At 51.4% G+C, this 1,641-nt stretch overlaps 1 protein-coding gene across 1 annotated transcript in view; it reads left to right on the top strand.

The window, feature by feature from the left end:
• Positions 1 to 1,354, top strand: part of TIE1 (tyrosine kinase with immunoglobulin like and EGF like domains 1) — an 18,390-nt gene extending 17,036 nt beyond the window's left edge. Inside the window, exons 21-22 of the mRNA XM_049618876.1 lie at positions 666 to 684; positions 730 to 1,354. Coding sequence (XP_049474833.1) covers positions 666 to 684; positions 730 to 898 — 188 coding nt within the window. The 3' untranslated portion in view covers positions 899 to 1,354. The remainder of the gene's footprint in view (positions 1 to 665; positions 685 to 729) is intronic.
• The last annotated feature ends 287 nt before the right edge of the window (positions 1,355 to 1,641 follow it).

Genomic DNA, 1,641 nt, shown 5'->3' with positions numbered 1-1,641 from the left:
AGAGAAAGAGGGAGACAGAATCCAAATCAGGCTCTGAGGTTGTCTGTGCTGTCAGCACAGAGCTGGGCATGGGGCTCAAACTCACAGACCACAAGGTCATGACCTGAGCTGAAGTCAGACATTTAACCAACTGAGCCACCCCGGCGCCCCTACAACTCTCTCTCCCTCTCTCTCTCTCTCAAAAATAAATAAACTTAAAAAATAATAATAAAAAGAATGAAATCTTGCCATTCACAACAATGTGGATGCATCTAGAGAGTAATATGCTAAGTAAAATAAGAGAGAGACAAATACCATAGGACTTTACTTATGTGTGGAATCTAAAAAATAAAACAGAAATTCATAAATACAGAGAACAAACTAGTGATTGCTCAAAGGGAGAAGGGGGGCAAAATCGGTGAAGATTAAGAGGTACAAACTTCCACTTATGGGATAAATAAGTCACAGGGCTGAAAGTACAGCATAGGGAACAGAGCCAATAATACTGTAATAACTTTGTGCGATGACAGATGGTAACTGTCAAATCACTATGTTGTACACCTGAACCTAATACAATATCGTACGCCCACTACACTTCAGCGAAAAAGTTTTTTAAAAGAAGAAAAAAGAAAAAAAAAAATTCCTGTGGAACAATTGTGTCAAGGGCCTCTCACCTGGATGCCGAGCCGTGGTCTATCCTGGCTGGTGAGGGCTGCCCTCAGCCATAGGGCCATCTTGAATCTAGTTCAGTGTCTCTTCAAGTACCCCCAGCACCTGGAAGTCAGGGAGCTCCAGGCCAGAGTCGCCCGCATCCCTGGCCCCCACTAAAGCTTGCTCTGCCCCCCAGGCCTATGTGAACATGTCGCTGTTTGAGAACTTCACTTATGCGGGCATCGACGCCACAGCTGAGGAGGCCTGAGCTGCTGTCGAGCCGGAACCGGGCTCTGCTGGCCAGAGCAAGCTCCGCTGTCCACCCTGTGACTTCGGATCCTCGCAGCCTCTGACCTGAACTCCCTCAAGCAATTTTTTTTTAACTTAAGAAAAGAAGGGACCCTGGGGTGGGGTGGGCATAGGGGCCTCGCAGCTGCTCCCAGGCCACGTGCAGCTACTCTTACAGCGACCCTTCACACCCTTCCTTCTAGTTGAGCTGCTCCACGAGTGTACCCCTCTTCTGCCACTCCCCACGCTCAACCACCCCCCCCCCCCCCGCAGCTCCTCCACCCAAGCCGGCACCCACACCACTAACATTCCCCTTTAGGCTACGTCCCCGCCCCCCACCCCCAGCCCCCAGCTTTGTAGTCCCAAAACAAATAAATGCTCTGAGAAGCTCCAGCCCACGTCTTCGACTGCTGGCCAATCCCAAGGAAAAGCCGAACCAGAGGGCAACTGGACTAAGAAAAGAAACGCTGTCCCCAGTTGCACAGTCGCAGGCCCAAACCCTCTGTTGGGGTCACCTCTCCACGATGGGGGTGCTGTGGAAGACCCATTTTACGCAGACCCCACCACCCACGTGTCTGTGCTATGAGAAGCCGTTTCCCCATCACCAGCAGGGCTCCCTACATCTCGCCGTAGCTGCCAGTCTGTGCTGCATCCAAACTGCACGCCAGGGGTGACTCAGACTGACGCCTCAGCACCACACAGGTTCCGACTTCTCCTTACGTC

This window comes from Panthera uncia (genome assembly GCF_023721935.1).
Source record: "Panthera uncia isolate 11264 chromosome C1 unlocalized genomic scaffold, Puncia_PCG_1.0 HiC_scaffold_4, whole genome shotgun sequence".
In the NCBI taxonomy this organism is placed as follows: domain Eukaryota; kingdom Metazoa; phylum Chordata; class Mammalia; order Carnivora; family Felidae; genus Panthera; species Panthera uncia.
This window is presented reverse-complemented; position numbering and strand designations above follow the sequence as displayed.